At 31.0% G+C, this 14,241-nt stretch overlaps 9 protein-coding genes across 9 annotated transcripts; 4 read left to right on the top strand and 5 right to left on the bottom strand.

The window, feature by feature from the left end:
* Positions 1 to 38: 38 nt before the first annotated feature.
* Positions 39 to 1,994, top strand: TOP3 (DNA topoisomerase 3; the record flags this gene model as incomplete). The annotated part of the gene is made up of 1 exon (XM_046080927.1): positions 39 to 1,994. The coding sequence occupies one exon, from the start codon at positions 39 to 41 to the stop codon at positions 1,992 to 1,994; it is 1,956 nt and encodes a 651-aa protein (XP_045936001.1).
* Positions 1,995 to 2,161: 167 nt separating this feature from the next.
* MSC2 (metal cation transporter MSC2) lies at positions 2,162 to 4,576 on the bottom strand (the record flags this gene model as incomplete). Its single annotated transcript, XM_046081470.1, has 1 exon — positions 2,162 to 4,576. The coding sequence occupies one exon, from the start codon at positions 4,574 to 4,576 to the stop codon at positions 2,162 to 2,164; it is 2,415 nt and encodes an 804-aa protein (XP_045936000.1).
* A 354-nt stretch (positions 4,577 to 4,930) lies between these two features.
* On the bottom strand, positions 4,931 to 5,902 carry COQ4 (ubiquinone biosynthesis protein COQ4; the record flags this gene model as incomplete). The annotated part of the gene is made up of 1 exon (XM_046080928.1): positions 4,931 to 5,902. The coding sequence occupies one exon, from the start codon at positions 5,900 to 5,902 to the stop codon at positions 4,931 to 4,933; it is 972 nt and encodes a 323-aa protein (XP_045935999.1).
* A 375-nt stretch (positions 5,903 to 6,277) lies between these two features.
* On the top strand, positions 6,278 to 7,306 carry RAV2 (Rav2p; the record flags this gene model as incomplete). Its single annotated transcript, XM_046080929.1, has 1 exon — positions 6,278 to 7,306. One exon carries the CDS (start codon positions 6,278 to 6,280, stop codon positions 7,304 to 7,306), a length of 1,029 nt encoding a protein of 342 aa, XP_045935998.1.
* Positions 7,275 to 7,748, bottom strand: SPC19 (Spc19p; the record flags this gene model as incomplete). Its single annotated transcript, XM_046081382.1, has 1 exon — positions 7,275 to 7,748. One exon carries the CDS (start codon positions 7,746 to 7,748, stop codon positions 7,275 to 7,277), a length of 474 nt encoding a protein of 157 aa, XP_045935997.1.
* A 360-nt stretch (positions 7,749 to 8,108) lies between these two features.
* SCDLUD_001879 (uncharacterized protein) lies at positions 8,109 to 9,761 on the top strand (the record flags this gene model as incomplete). The annotated part of the gene is made up of 1 exon (XM_046080930.1): positions 8,109 to 9,761. The coding sequence occupies one exon, from the start codon at positions 8,109 to 8,111 to the stop codon at positions 9,759 to 9,761; it is 1,653 nt and encodes a 550-aa protein (XP_045935996.1).
* Positions 9,762 to 10,088: 327 nt separating this feature from the next.
* LIP2 (lipoyl(octanoyl) transferase LIP2) lies at positions 10,089 to 11,075 on the bottom strand (the record flags this gene model as incomplete). Its single annotated transcript, XM_046080931.1, has 1 exon — positions 10,089 to 11,075. One exon carries the CDS (start codon positions 11,073 to 11,075, stop codon positions 10,089 to 10,091), a length of 987 nt encoding a protein of 328 aa, XP_045935995.1.
* A 459-nt stretch (positions 11,076 to 11,534) lies between these two features.
* Positions 11,535 to 12,872, top strand: RKM2 (protein-lysine N-methyltransferase; the record flags this gene model as incomplete). The annotated part of the gene is made up of 1 exon (XM_046080932.1): positions 11,535 to 12,872. One exon carries the CDS (start codon positions 11,535 to 11,537, stop codon positions 12,870 to 12,872), a length of 1,338 nt encoding a protein of 445 aa, XP_045935994.1.
* Positions 12,861 to 13,961, bottom strand: CBS2 (Cbs2p; the record flags this gene model as incomplete). The annotated part of the gene is made up of 1 exon (XM_046080933.1): positions 12,861 to 13,961. The coding sequence occupies one exon, from the start codon at positions 13,959 to 13,961 to the stop codon at positions 12,861 to 12,863; it is 1,101 nt and encodes a 366-aa protein (XP_045935993.1).
* Between the last annotated feature and the right edge of the window lie 280 nt (positions 13,962 to 14,241).

The following is a 14,241-nucleotide window of genomic DNA, read 5'->3' as shown; positions in this document are numbered from 1 at the left end:
CCTTCCGTATATACACACTCACAGTGGGAATTAAATGCATGAAAGTTGTTTGTGTAGCTGAGAAAAATTCTATAGCAAAGCAAGTTGCTACAATATTAAGTGGCGGGAATTTTCATACAAGAAATTCACTGGATAAATACATTAAAAATTATGATTTCAGATGCAACCAGTTTCCCTTTACAAGTGCCAACAGCAATTTCTATGTAGAAGTTACAATGACTAGTGTTAAGGGCCATATTAGCAGTCTGGGCTTTGAAGGCAGTGAAGACAGAGGTGGTCCATATTCTTGGGGTAATTGTGATCCAATTGAATTGTATTCTGCACCAGTTATAAATAGTTTTAATTTTAGGAATGTTATTCAAAGTATTTACAAAGAATGTAGGGATGCTGACTATTTAATGATTTGGACCGATTGTGATAGAGAAGGTGAGTATATTGGATGGGAGATCTATATGGCAGCAAACTATGGAACCAATAATTGGAATATAAGAATGAATACTACAACTACTGCAGGACAACCAAAATTTAATGAAAGCAATACATTTAGAGCCATTTTTTCACATTTAGAGAGGTCTCATATTATAAACGCCACTAGGAACCCTAAAAAATTAGATCAAAAATCCATAGATGCTGTAAGTGCTAGGATGGAAATTGATTTAAGGGCAGGCTTGAGTTTCACAAGATTTTTAACAAACTTTTTTCAAAATAATAAATTGGTAGACGCTAAAGTTGTTGTGTCGTACGGTCCTTGCCAATTCCCTACGTTGGGATTTGTAGTAGATCGAGATGATAGGATAGAAAAATTTGTTCCAGAAAATTTTTGGTATTTAGAAATATCTATAAAAAGGGATAACACTGATGGTGGTCAAATTAAACTCCAATGGAAAAGGGGCCATTTATTTGATAGACTAATTGTATATACCATATACGAGCATTGTGTAGAAACAGGTGGAGCTACGGCCAAAGTAACCAATATTGTATCTAAGCCAACCTCTAAATATAGACCTTTACCATTAACTACAGTAGAGTTACAAAAAAATTGTGCAAAATTTTTCAAAATGAGCGCTAAAAGATCATTAGATGCTGCAGAATACCTCTATCAAAAGGGGTTTTTGTCTTATCCTAGAACAGAAACAGATATTTTCCCTCAAACTATGGACTTAAAAGCACTAGTTGAACAACAAAAAAATGATGTGAGGTTTAGAAATTATGCTTCTAACCTTTTGTCAGAGGATTATGAAACTTCCACTGGAAATAAGTTTTCTTGGCCTAGACAAGGTTCACATGATGATAAGGCGCATCCGCCCATTCATCCCATTGCCAGTTGTAGCACGGAGAATTTAACGGCTGATCAAAAAACGGTTTATGAATATGTAACAAGACACTTCTTAGCATGCTGTTCTCAAGATGCCAAGGGTCATCAGACTTCCATTGAAGTTCAATGGGCCACTGAATTTTTTAAGACAACTGGGATAACTGTTCTAGCTAGAAACTTTTTAGAAATATACCCGTATATCAGTTGGAAAAGTACCGCGGAATTACCAGAATTACATATGGGTGATACCGTTGATTTATTAGATACAGATATGAAATCTGGATCCACATCTGCGCCTCAACCAATGACAGAGAGTGAGCTAATTTTATTAATGGATGCAAATGGAATTGGTACTGATGCCACTATTGCGGATCATATTGAAAAAATTAAGGGGCGGGAATATATTAGACCTGAAAAGTCTGGTAAACAAACCTATCTAAGGTCCACCAAATTAGGGAAAGCTTTAGTTCATGGTTTTGAAGAGATAGGATTGGAGGATTCCTTTGCTAAACCATTTTTACGAAGAGAAATGGAGAATGATTTGAAACTAATATGTTCCGGTAATAAGTTTAAAAGAGCTGTTGTTCAGGATATGGTAGAGCGGTATTTAAATTACTATAATATAACACAGATAAATAAAAGAACGTTATTGAGTGTATTTAACAGATTCAATGGTTGATGCTACATTTACTTTTTATGTACGTTCGTTGAATAAATATAATAATAAATTTAAAAGTCAAAAACTAGCATTGTGTATCGTGTGTAAAAGACGTAAATGAGAAAATAGCTAAGTAATTATTGATCTTAAAATAATGTTATATATATATATAAGTCATATACATGCTACTAATTTTTACGACACCAACAGGGTGATGACTGTTTTTCGACTTGAATATACGCAGCTATTTTACACTCTTCAAAGATTTTTTCTACCCTCTTCCTTATGATGGTAGTATTTTCATTTTCTAAGCATTGAATATGAATGTACCCACATAATTTAGCATCATTCTCCATCTTTGTGGATGTTTGCGATGCTTCATGAGAGCAGTTGTGTGCACCAAAATCTTTATGTTCAATACTATTATCAGGACAGTGTTGATGGCTATGTTCATGAGTTTCTTCATGGCTATGTTCATGAGTTTCTTCATGGCTATGTTCATGAGTTTCTTCATGGCTATGTTCATGAGTTTCTTCATGGCTATGTTCATGAGTTTCTTCATGGCTATGTTCATGAGTTTCTCCATGGCTATGTTCATGAGTTTCTCCATGGCTATGTTCATGAGTTTCTTCATGGCTATGTTCATGAGCATGACTATTTACAAAATCAGTCTCATGCTTGTGTTCATCTTCATGACACTCATTGTGAGAATGGTCGTGTGAATGAGTATGTGCAGATTGCTGTTCTATGGTATTTTCCCAAAATCTAGGGGTAGTATAACCACAAATACCTGGAGTAGTCTGAATTGTATTTAATGCTTCTTTAACTAAATTGTGATTTTTATCATCTAATTTCAATAGTAAAACGGAAGTAGTGGATTTTAATAATGGAATCGAACTAACTAAAATTAATAAAGCAATCATAATACTGGCGATTGGGTCAAAAATAGATAATTTGAAAATTTTGGTTAATATAGTGGAGAAAACAACACCAACAGAACCTAAAGTGTCAGCCAAAATATGTAAAAAAATGCCTCTCATATTATCCCCAGAACCATGGTGGTGATCAAATGCCACTAATCCAACAAGATTAACAAATAACCCCAATATAGAAACAATCAATAATTCATTTGTATCTCTGATATCGACAGGTCTATTGAAAATACGTTCAACCGCTTCTACCAAAATTGCAGATACGATCCCGACTAATAATACACCATTAGTAAATCCTGCTAAAGTCTCTAAATACCTAAATCCTAGCGGGTATTGTTGATTAGGTGGCTTTTTACTTAAAACGCCAGCACATAGCCCTAAAAACAAGGAGGTACAATCTAAAGCCATGTGTAATGAATCACTTAACAATCCCAAAGATTTTGATCTGAATGAGTATAACATTTGAACGAACATAAAAGATGTATTTAGTAATAAAAATGAAAAAATAGATCTTGTTTTTGGTGTTCTTGCCAATTGTAAAAACATATTTTTATTTTCGTCGTAAAGAGACTCATGCTCATCTTTATTGCAACTAGTGTCGTTAGTAGCCCCACTAATGTTGTAACCATTAGCATCCTTATTGTTGTTGTTATTATTATTGCTATTTTTGGAGGATACGCTTTTTTTCCAATTTAAATCAAAAAATTGTGAAATATAAGAGCTGTATAGAATGAAAACGAAAACCAAAATATCACCATAAAATGTTTTGGAAATACTTTTAAAAGATAAAAACTGTAAATTCATGGCCATGAATCCAACAGCAAAGGTAATGTAACAAGCTTTATATTTATTAACGGTGTAATTACTAGTGACATTGGAATCTTCAATTGTCTGGGAAGCGTTGGTGGAGCTTCCCTGAAAAAAATATGATGCCAAATCCTGTGATCCAAGTATGAGAATGAATAATGATCCAAAATAAACAAATAGCATTGATAACTTCAACTCAAATTGGGGTTTAAAAAAGTAAATATAGACAGCCGTTATTATAATAGATAAAATAAATGAAACCCACCAAATTTTGCCGTTATTTTTCGAGAGATTGTGACTGCCCATAGTATTACTATTCAGTCTCAACTTATTCAATGCTGGAAAATTTTTGGAGGAACAGTAACCCCAGTGAACAATGTATAGGAAAGATATTATACCGGTTTTGTATAGATACTGCAAATTTGAATTGTTTTCCGGGCTATTGTTGATAGCATTAGTGTAATTGTCATTTAAATATGAAATTGTACCACTTATTAGAAGCTGAGGAATACTCCATAAAAAAGAAATGTTTTTTATAGATATTAATTGGAAAAATAATAATATGGTATAAATTGAAGTCTGGATTGGGCCACAAAATGCATTGAAGGAATAAGTTAAAAAAATGATAATGAAAAACTGAGGATTGATTTTTTGTTTTCTGAAATTTCCTGAAATTAATCTAGATAGTAACAAAGTTATAAAGGTTAAAAAAAGAGGCAAGGATATGAATTTTATTAACCATAAAGTTAAAATGTTGTCCCTACTTGTTGTTGATGGCAGTAGTACAACTAATAGATCTGATGATAACAAAACCGTAGGAAAGGATAAAAGGACTGGGATGCATGCTAAAAATAAAGACAACATTTGTGATTAGTGGTTGTTTTTTTTTTTTTTTTGGTAGTTTATACGATCTAGTTATTATACATATAGTAAGAATTGTATTATTTACAGTTATTGCATTTCAATCGAGCGAACTGAACCTATTTTAAGGTTTTTTTTTTTTTTTTTTTTTTTTTTTTTGAGAGAGAAAAAAAATTTTTTTGCCATGTCTTTCAAGCGTATGTAAGAAGATGAAAATGAGGTACCGAAAAGGTTAATTTGAAAATCTTTTAAAGATAGCAAAACATCACTTTGAATCTAAAATTATCTAGTTTTAACTGCCATATAAAAAAAAAAAAAAAAAAAAAAAAAATTTGATATATACTAGTAACATAGTTCTTATCGTTCATACCTAATTTTTAATTCTTTCCTCAAACGCCTTTGTTCCTTTCTCAATGCCCTTAAATCTGGCGGTTTAGAAATACCTAAACTCTCTCGAACTTCATTTACATCCTTATGCATAATCTCTTCCCAGTAAACATTAATCAAAGGTTTACTGTTTAAACCTTGTTTGACAGCCCAAGGTAGATAAATATCATACAATCTTTCTTTTTGAGCTTTTTTCAATCTGAATGGAGCAAAAATTGAGCCCATTATGGCCATTGGAATACCAATATTACAAGCCTCTAGACACTTGACAGTAATTTCGCCCTCAATATTGATGGGTAAATCATTTATAGCATGGTAAAAATCATGACATTGTCTATATCTTTTGAAAATATAGGCGTGATCTGGGTCGTCAATGTATTGAACAGGCGCTCTTGTATCAGGGCCAACACCTTCTTTATCCAACCATTTAAAATATGTCATACCTACACTATTGGGGGGTAAATTGGATCCTCTAAAAGCTTCCAAAGTTTCACTGGAAATATTTGGTCTTTCACGTAATATTCTTCTTCCAACATCGTCTTTTAACATAATCTGCTTTAAATTTTCCAAACAACAGGGAATAGCAGTTGACTCACCCAATTGAACAATGTTAATGCCATCTTCAGGATGATAATATGACTTAGCTGATGAAACTAAGTACATCAAGAATTTTTCATGCAAGTATAATGGAACATGACCATCATATTGTGGCTCCATTGGTCTTTTAAATAAGTCAATTGAAGTGGTGTCATTGCTCTTTGTCGAGGGATTGGAATATTTGCCATTTTCAATATTGTCAGCTAATTGAGCATCTTTTCCAAAGATAAAATGGGATGCTAACCCAGTAATAACAGCTTGGGTAATAAAGGTACGTGATATTAATGGTGGTTGTGGATTTTTTGCCAAGGCAGCTACTTTTAAAACAGATTTTTTAGCCAGCATGATACCTTGAGAATGTTTTTATTTTTTACCTCTTTTCTACCCACTAGTGTTTGATTTTAATTATCTAAAATTGACATTTTGTAAGGCTCGAATAATTGAATTTAAAAGTAATTCTATATAATAATAAAACAAATAAAAATACTGATATATTTTTTTTGTAGCTGGTTTGAATAATAATAATAATAATAATTTATTTCCTTTCTCAAAAAAAAAAAAAAAAAACACCAGCACTTTTATATAATATCGCTTTGAACGAAGCATAACATTTTTTTTTTTTTATTTCTTATTTCTAACTACGATTATTCTTTTAACTCATTCAAAGGCTCAAACCATATCAACCAACCAAAGAAGGTATCTATCCTTTCACATACCCAAATGACCACTAAATTATACCCCAATGATTATTTTGGAACTACCATCCCAGATATTAACCATGAATTGGATTGGTTAATTAAAGAAATTATTAAACCGCAATTACCTGATTTAACCGATACTTTAGAAACCTGTTTACAATTACTTACCAGTGAACAGACATTCAAATTGCCCATAACAAACAAAGACCATCCAAATTCTCTGGGTGAATTAAAAGGAACTTTAACCAGACAAAGTGGGTATATTATAGATTACCAACTTAAATTTTTTTTCCCAGATTTCCATAGGGGCAAAACTTTCTATCTAAGTAACCGTGATGAAAGCAATAAGGATATTATTACAGGTAAAAAAATTCTATTGCAACAACTGAGCGATACTATAGAAAATATTAAAACTTTAATAGAAATTTTAGAAACGTTGCAAGATATAAAAAACCCTAATCAATTTAAAAAAGTGTTTCAAAAATTAAATAACATTTTTAAAGAAACCTGCTCTTTATTGAATAATCCATCTAAAAATCTGTTATTCCCCAATTTTGCTTTACCACTTTTGCCCCAACTAACCAGTGCTCATCATGTGGTAGTTCCCGAAATCATCGTATTACAGAACGAATTGCATCTAGAATTCCGGTGTTTAGAGAACTGCCAACGGAAACCATGGAGTGAAATAGACGCAACAGGTAAATCTCTAACAGATAGGATAAAACAAGACCTAGTCACGAATAGACAATATAATTTATCACAATTATTATCCTCCCAGCAAGCATCAACTAGATATAATGATTTGAAAATAGTAGAACCTAGTTTTTTCCACAATTTGGCGGCTTCAACAAATAATAACAATACAGAATTTACAATGCAAGAAATACAAAACTATTTAACCCAGTGTGTTACTTATCAAAACAAAGTTTATCTAGATTTGGGCAAAATAATATGCACCACCAGTGATCCGTATTTGATAAGTGTCTGTAGTAAACTACAATCATTGAATTCCACAATATCTAATCATTATTCAAATCTTGTAGATCTTTGAGTAATTTTTCCCGTTCTGCTTTTAATTCTTTTAGTTTGGCCAACTCTTGTGGCGTTGAGGAACTCATTATAACAGTGTTAGCGATATTATTACTACCAGGGTCGTTGTTTTTCGTATTGGTATTGGTACGTAATTTATTTAATTCATAAGTTTGCTGTAGTGTAATTCTTTCTCTTTCTAATCTATTCAAGGCTTGTTCAATTTTACTTTCAATTTTGTTAACCAAAGGATCTATTGTCTCAATAGCATCTAGTTTTGCCTTGTGCACGTCAAATTCAGGTAATAATTGGAAAACTCTGTGTGTTTTATAGGCCATAAAGCATTTGTCATTTTGAATAGAAGTTTCTAAATTTTTTAATGTAGTAACTGTTGCAGTTAAGCTTTCTAAACATTTAGACAATTCGATATTTATCCCCTCATTAATCTGGGCATAGTTGCTCATTATGCTTTGATCAAACAAACCAGCTTAGTATTTTTATTTTTTTTATTAATTGAATTGCGATGGTTTAAGATGCAATGTTTTTTATTTTTTAATTTTTTAATTTTTTAATTTTTTAATTTTTTAATTTTTTAATTTTTTTTAACCAAAAATACAAACGGAGGGCCATTTTTTTATTTTCTTTTTTCTTTTATTTTCTTTTATTTTTTTTTCCTTTTTTTTTTTTAAATTCTCCTCCTTTTTCTACAGACTTAATAATTGAATATAAACCATTTTCACTTTGAAAAAAAAATACATACAGCTAAAAGAAATTGCAATATACGAATTGACAGGAATAAGAAGAAAGTATATAAAAAAAAAAAGATGGGGAGAAGGACAAGATCAAATAGCAGTAGTAATGGAAGTGCCCTATCGGTAGGTAATGGTAATGTTAATGCAAAAACAACGAACAATAACAATAGCAATACTAGTAATAAGATAAATAATCATCCTCAACCAGATGATAAGTCAATTGTCCAACCACGAAATAGGTTCACTAATATAATGATTCTTAAATCATTAAACAATACATTTGAAACTAAATTTTTGGTTATTCCATTTAAACCGGATGTATTAAAATTAGGTAGACCAGTTGCAAACAACAACAACAACAACAACAACAACAACAACAACAACAACAACAACAGCAACAACAGCAACAACAGCAACAATAACAACAATGTTAATAATAACAACAACAACACTAACACCAACAACACTAATAATAACCAACAAAAACTAAATGATCAAGTTCGTCCAGATAACGGTAACTTTGATTCCAGAATTTTATCAAGAAATCATGCTTCATTAACTTGTGATCCAACAACAAGTAAGATATTCATTCGCGATTTGAAATCGTCTAATGGCACTTTCGTTAACGGTAATAGAATAACTCCAAATACAGATGTAGAACTAAAAATAGGTGATATACTTGACCTAGGTACTGATATAGATACAAAATTTGAACATCGGAAAATTAGTGCGTTAGTAGATGATATTTCTGTTATCCCATTAGTCGATGATGATTCAAATGCAGAAGATATAAGCGGTACTACTACTGCAGCACAGAGAGCAGCATTTGAAGCAGCAATGTTTGGTGATATAAACAATGAGATTTTAAACGAAGAAATTTGGGGTAACGAAACAGAACTTTTAAGTGGTATTTTCATTAATAATTCAATAGGAACTTCTCCTCATTTCATTAATCTTGTTAAAATTTTAAACCAAGAAATAGCATTAGAAAAATTAGAAACTGAAAAGTTGAAAAGTATGGAACAATTTTTATTAAATTATACCGCCAATTTAGAACATTTAAATAAATTAAGAATAGAAAAAAATGATTTATCATTAATGCAGTTACAAAATAATTTGAAAACCAAGATGAAGCAAAAATATGAAAGCTTAGTAAAGGATCAACAGGAAAAATTAATTAACTCAGTATTGGAGAATGAAAATTTACATAAAAAAATCCGATCATTGGAAAATGAAGAAATAGATAAATTGAAATTAGAAATAGATGATTTAAAAACCAGATTGCAAGTAGAAAAATATAAAAACGAAGAGCTTCAGATACATCAATTTAATAACAATTGTAGCGACGGTCATACCACTAGTAACGAAAACAATATTAACACTATAAATACTGCTGAAAAGACTACTAGTGTTAGTAACACTGCTCCTCAAGAAAAGCAACATTCCAGGCAAGAATCAAAAGAGGACGAGAAGGGAAATTACACTGATGAGAAGTTAGTTGCCACTAAAGAACAAACCACAAATGCGTCTTTGTCCTCGAACCTTCATCTAGAGGGAAACCATAATGATCAAAAAGTTGTTAAGTATGCTAAAGCTGCTAAAAAAGTTAATGAGCCTCCTAATGACCAAAAGAAACATACGGGTGGTAACCCAGTATATTTAGTTTCTGTTGGCATTATAGGAATAGCAGCAGCCACAGTAGCATATTCTAAAAACTACATCTAATCCTTATATGTAAGTGACGAATATAATGGTGATATGAAGGATAAAGATTTTATCTGTTTCTAAATAAATATCATTCCTATTAACAATAGCGGTTTTTAAATAAACTTGCTTTAATAATTTGTATTTTACTAATAAGTCTAACACATACCCAAATAACGATGAAATATAAGCGTATAAAAAATAAACTAAATGCATTAATTATAAATAATTGAATATAAAAACACAATGAATATCCTTTCTAGAACAAAAACAACGACAAAAAAAAAAAAAAAAAAAATAAAAAAATTAAAAAAAATAAAAGGAGGGGAAGAAAAGTATATGAAGATATTATTCTAAAGTGTGTGAATCTATTAGTATTCTTTCAACTTTATTAATACCCAAAACCTTGGCCATCTTGTTAGTAAACAGCATTGCTATCTCATCTACACTAGGTGTCTTGTCACCCTTTGGTTGTAGTTCAGCTATTGAAGTTGCTTTAGCATCAGGTAACCCACACATTACGAAATGATTTAAATAATCCAAATTGGGAGATACATTTATACAAACGCCATGAGAAGTGATGTTCCTTCTAACATGAACTCCAATACTAGCCAATTTCCCAGCGTTTGTCTTGGACCATACCCCTGTATTTTTGGTTCTTTCAGCTTTTATACCTAGCTGATCAAAACAATTTATGGTAGCTTCTTCAATACCATTAACAAAACATCTAGCGGGGAAATTATTAAATGACTTTAAATCGAAAATCATAAAGGCAACCATTTGACCAGGCCCATGATAAGTAATTTGACCGCCCCTATCTAGTTGTATAAACTTTGTCGGGCTTTCAGATAACGAAGATCCTTGGGGCCTAAAATTTTCATAGGCCTTAATCTCAGCTTCTGTAATTTGTTTACGAACTCTTTTACCAGCAGTATAAGTTGATTCAAATTCAAAAGTCAAGATTACTGGATTTGGTTTCATATCTAGAATATTCTTTAATAATTCTTTTTCATAACTATTTACATCAAGGTTATTTTTATGTAGTTCATTTAACCTTTTGTAAATTCCAGACTCGATTTTTTTCATATCCAATTGGGCTCGAACAATTTGTTCTTGTATTTCTAAGCCATTATTGAACGGTATACCAGGCTTAGAAAAATGTAAATGACGCAAAACTTTGGAGCTTTCTTCTGTAGGATGTGTTTTACTGGAAGTACTACATGCTATTTTTGGTGTGGAACTGGAATTAAAACGAGACAAGCATTTTGTAACAACAGAGACACTTGATGCGGTTGGTTTGGTATGATTGTTATTAAGGAGCGAACGTAGTAACATAAAATCAGCTATATTATTTTTGAGTATGTGGTAGAAGGTTTTCTGTTTAGTCCAACATTAGCTTTATTAAAAAAAAAAAAAACAGAGTTTTATTTGCATTATTTCTGATGGATATTTTAATAAAAGAATCCAAAAATATGTTTTTTTTTTTTTTTTTAAAAAAGATTGGAAAAATGGGGCTATTTATACCGTCTCGGACTCCGTTTATGATGTTAATAAAAAAAATTTTTTTGATAATATTCTCCCCGTAGGAATTTACAACACTTTTTTCTTTTTTTTTATTTTTATTTTATTTTTTTTTTTTTATTTTTTTTTTTTTTAGTCGTTGATGAGCTTATCGACTATTATATTTCAAACGACAATAATTTTAACTTCAATTACAGCAACAATAGCTTTAAAATTATTCACATCTGGGCATTAGTTTTAATACTTGAAAACGACAAATATTATTGATCTCACATGTCTGACGAAAAATACCAACTGTTGATAGATTGGTTGAAACAAGATAATTCTTTTTATCTTTCACCAAATATTCAAATTATTGAGGACTCATATGGTGGCATTGGTTTAGCATGCAAGGGGAAAAAATATTTAAATGAAAAGTTAATTTCTATTCCAGAAAAATATATGATCAATATTAAAACAGTAGAGAGACACGTTCATATGCAAGATGAACTGCAAAAAGGAGACGAAAAAGAAAGAACAAAACCAAGCCAAAATATTTATCACAAAATATTGCATGAAGACAAAAATATCATGCCTGATGAATACTCTACAAATCAATTAATAATTCTTTTCATGTACGTAGAGATGTTTATTTTAGCCGAAAAATCGTTTTTTTATCCGTTTCTCCAAACATTACCAACTTTTGAAACTTTCCTATGTTCTGTACCATATTTACCAGATTTATTAAGGATGAAGCAATACGAATTTAAGAATAAAGTATCTTACGCATTTCTTAAACATTCAAATACGATTAAAAGAAGGATTATGGATGATTGGAACACGATTAAACACATTTTATTAAATTTAAACCATTCTCTTGATGATGATGCCAACACTTCAGATAAATCCAGAAACACAAGAATATTTCAAAGATTTCTTCATGTTTCCATGCTAATAAATTCTAGGTGTTTGTATTACGATATAACTGAAGAAAAACAAGATAATTTCACTTTGGTACCTTTGGTGGATTTTATTAACCATAGTGTTGCTGTGAATGGAGGTCATTGTTATCCTAAAGTTAATAAGTTGACTAGATCCTTTGAAATATACTCTGGCTCTACAACAGACTTTGAAGGTTTAAATGAAGTGTTTTTCAATTACGGAGCTCATTCAAATGATTTTTTACTCAGCGAATATGGGTTTGTAGTTCCGAATAACCCATCTGACTTTATAGATATAACACCCAGAGTTCTAAAGCTACTAAATCCCATTCAGATAGCCTTTTTGTCTGAAATTGGGTATTTGGGTGATTACACAGTTACGTACGAAGATATAAGTTTTAGAACTATTGTTGCATTAGCACTAGTCTCAATTACTGCCAATAACGTTGCTATAACAACGGAGCAGAAAAGTAAAATGATTAAATTAATTAATGGAACATTGTATGAAACCTCCTTTAACTACAAGAAACTTCTACATACAATTTTACAAGAAGAATTAGATGATTGTCATGAAAAATTAGAATTACTGAGAGCCGAGAAAGAGGGGGGGAACAAAATCATAACAACATTTAATAGTAATATACAAATCGTATACGAGGGATATTTACAGATTTTAAAGTCAGTGCTTTAAGCGATTTTCTAACCTATGAGCTTTAATGTTAGCTTTAGCCAATCTATATATTGTCTTATGCATTGTACACGGCATTTTTAGATTTTCAGCCATGCGTACTAAGAGACCATTGACATGATCTATATTGGTTTCAGAATTTGTTTTCAAACTTTTCAACATGGGGTTTCTTTTGTTTGAGCTCAACTTGGCTAGTTCAAACAGGCATAAATCAAAAAGCCTTTCACTGGTAAATCTTGAAGTGAATTGTGGATAAGCGGCCGTTAAAATTTGTGATGATTCACTACATAATTTTCTCCAAATTGGTTCATATAAATATTTGGTGGCCTTCAACTGTTTATTATTTGCATCTAATAAAAGAGACATGGGCCCAAAACACGACTGGACCACTATTTTCTCCAATGTGTCTATTAAATAATCATTATAAGATTTTGTTGACGTCATAAGTTTGTCAGGAATTTCCTTTGAAGTTTCATTTATTATTTTAAATAGTTCGCATTGAGCAGTATCCAATTCATTATGGAAAACATTGATAATTTCCAAATTTATTAATTTAACGGTTATGCTTTGGGATGAAACAAATTCGGATCTTGAAGAAATAGCATGCGGCGGCGTAGCCCTTCCTATCAATAGATTTGGTGTTCTCCCTTTATCGACCAATGCATTTTCTTCAAAAAAATCTTTATATGCTTGAACAACACTCAGTGGGGGGTTTAGTAACAAAATGTTGTTGGTACTATTATCACAATTAGCTTTGAGCAAAGATGATTTGTATTTGTGTAAATTATGTTTATATGCCAAAAATGAATTTTCCGATATTAAAAGATTGTTTAATTCTGCAAATTCTCCATTAGCGTATTTAGGAGGTTCGCAAGATGCCATAAATTGTTTTTTAAAAACAGTATTCCCCATATCATCTACTAATTCTAAATGTGATTCGTTTTGTAAAAAACGTTGAACTTTTTTTTTGTCTTGTAACAATAAAATTATGTTGGGAACAGTTTTCTGTTGTTTAGAATAATTAGCCAAGCATAAAGTTAAATAGGATAATATGGGTGTATTACCTAGAGAATAAACCCTTGGAACCGACATTATATTTGTTAATTATGATTTTACTTTCTTGTATTGGTTGTTTCGCTGAAGATATGTTCCAATAAGTAACCTAAATTTTATTAGGTTGTATAAAGACTATTAATGACTATTACACGATATTTTCAGTATAAAAAGAATGGAAAAAAAAGAAAAAGAAAAAGAAAAAGAACGGAAAAAAAAAAAAAGGAAAAAATTACAAGTCCGAAAAAGAAAATATAAAGTCCGAACCAAGAAAAAAGGATAAACAATATGAAGTAAAAAAAAAAAATGAATTTTATGA

This window comes from Saccharomycodes ludwigii, chromosome II, assembly GCF_020623625.1.
Source record: "Saccharomycodes ludwigii strain NBRC 1722 chromosome II, whole genome shotgun sequence".
Classification (NCBI taxonomy): Eukaryota; Fungi; Ascomycota; class Saccharomycetes; order Saccharomycodales; family Saccharomycodaceae; genus Saccharomycodes; species Saccharomycodes ludwigii.
This window is presented reverse-complemented; position numbering and strand designations above follow the sequence as displayed.